The sequence below is a fragment of the Octopus bimaculoides genome, chromosome 26 (assembly GCF_001194135.2).
Source record: "Octopus bimaculoides isolate UCB-OBI-ISO-001 chromosome 26, ASM119413v2, whole genome shotgun sequence".
Lineage (NCBI taxonomy): Eukaryota > Metazoa > Mollusca > Cephalopoda > Octopoda > Octopodidae > Octopus > Octopus bimaculoides.
In genome coordinates, this window is record NC_069006.1 from 19,198,868 (window position 1) to 19,200,076 (window position 1,209).

Below are 1,209 nucleotides of genomic sequence, written 5' to 3' on the forward strand. Positions count from 1 at the left end.
CTTAACCACGCAGCCATACCATATGTATATATATATATATATATATATATATATATATCATCTTCATCACATATGTATGTGTATATATATATATATATAGTTAGTTAGTTGAGCTTAGCTCATTATAATTGTTCAAACTGCATAATTGCATAGTTCAGTTAATTGCCTAAATAGAACTCAAAATTGTATATTATCAAATCTGTGAACAATCGAGTGGCTAATTGCATATGCAAATGAAATCAGTGATGGTTAATTGCATATGATGTTGTCTTTTTCTGAGTAAAAACAAATAATGATAGAAAGTGATAAAGATATTAAAAAAAAGTCATATGATTAAAGTTGTTCTGGAATCTTCTGTTTTCATGAGTTAAAATGAGAATATATTGAGAACTGGTTTTGTTTAGAAGCAAATCATTTTGGAACCACTCACCATTGAAAGACAATCTAGTTACATAATATCATTATAAGAACTGAATAGGAGCTAAAATTCTTCAAATTATGCTGGAGTGATAAAATGGGATGAACTGTCAATTGTAGTTGCATGATGGAATTTAAAAACATTTTTATGAAGAGAACACCAATTTCCAAATTAGACATTAAAAAACAAGCATAGAAAGCTTATGACAACTTAGAAATTTTAGTATTACACATTCATCATCATCATCATCATCAACAGCAGCAGCAACAACATTTAACGTCCATTTTCTATGCTGGCATGGGTTGGAAAGCTTGACAGGAACTAGCAAGGTCAGGAACCACACCATGTTCTATAGACTGTTTTGGCTTCGTTTCTACTGCTGGATGCCATACCTGCCCCTATTGTTGATAACCTCTCTATATATTATATTAATGTGTTACTCTTCTCCCTCCTTTTCTTTCAGTTTGAGCCCCTATTCCGCAGAGTCTACAACCGGGAAAGATGGAGAAGTAAACCCAACAATGACCCAGGAATTCATTCCTCTTGGCGCCATTGCTTTATTTGCCTCATCCAATATTGACTTTGAGGACAGTGTGACTTCAGTGATCACCAAGGCTAACCACGTGTATCAGGAATTCCTTCAATCCGATGAGGGTAAAGGTTTCACTGGACAGGTAAACACCATATACAATCACACTTAGACGTTTGTGTTTGTCTATCTCTATATCTGGTTGCAGCTATCTGTCCATCTCTCTCTGCCTTCTCTCTCTCTCTGCCTTCTCTCTCTCTCT

At 34.6% G+C, this 1,209-nt stretch overlaps 1 protein-coding gene across 7 annotated transcripts in view; it reads left to right on the forward strand.

The window, feature by feature from the left end:
* The window catches only part of LOC106870348 (protein retinal degeneration B-like), a 139,610-nt gene that overhangs the window by 122,953 nt on the left and 15,448 nt on the right, over window positions 1-1,209 (forward strand). For all 7 annotated transcript variants that reach the window (XM_052976997.1, XM_052976996.1, XM_052976998.1 and 4 more), the window contains one exon: window positions 882-1,092. In XM_052976997.1, coding sequence (XP_052832957.1) covers window positions 882-1,092 — 211 coding nt within the window. The remainder of the gene's footprint in view (window positions 1-881; window positions 1,093-1,209) is intronic.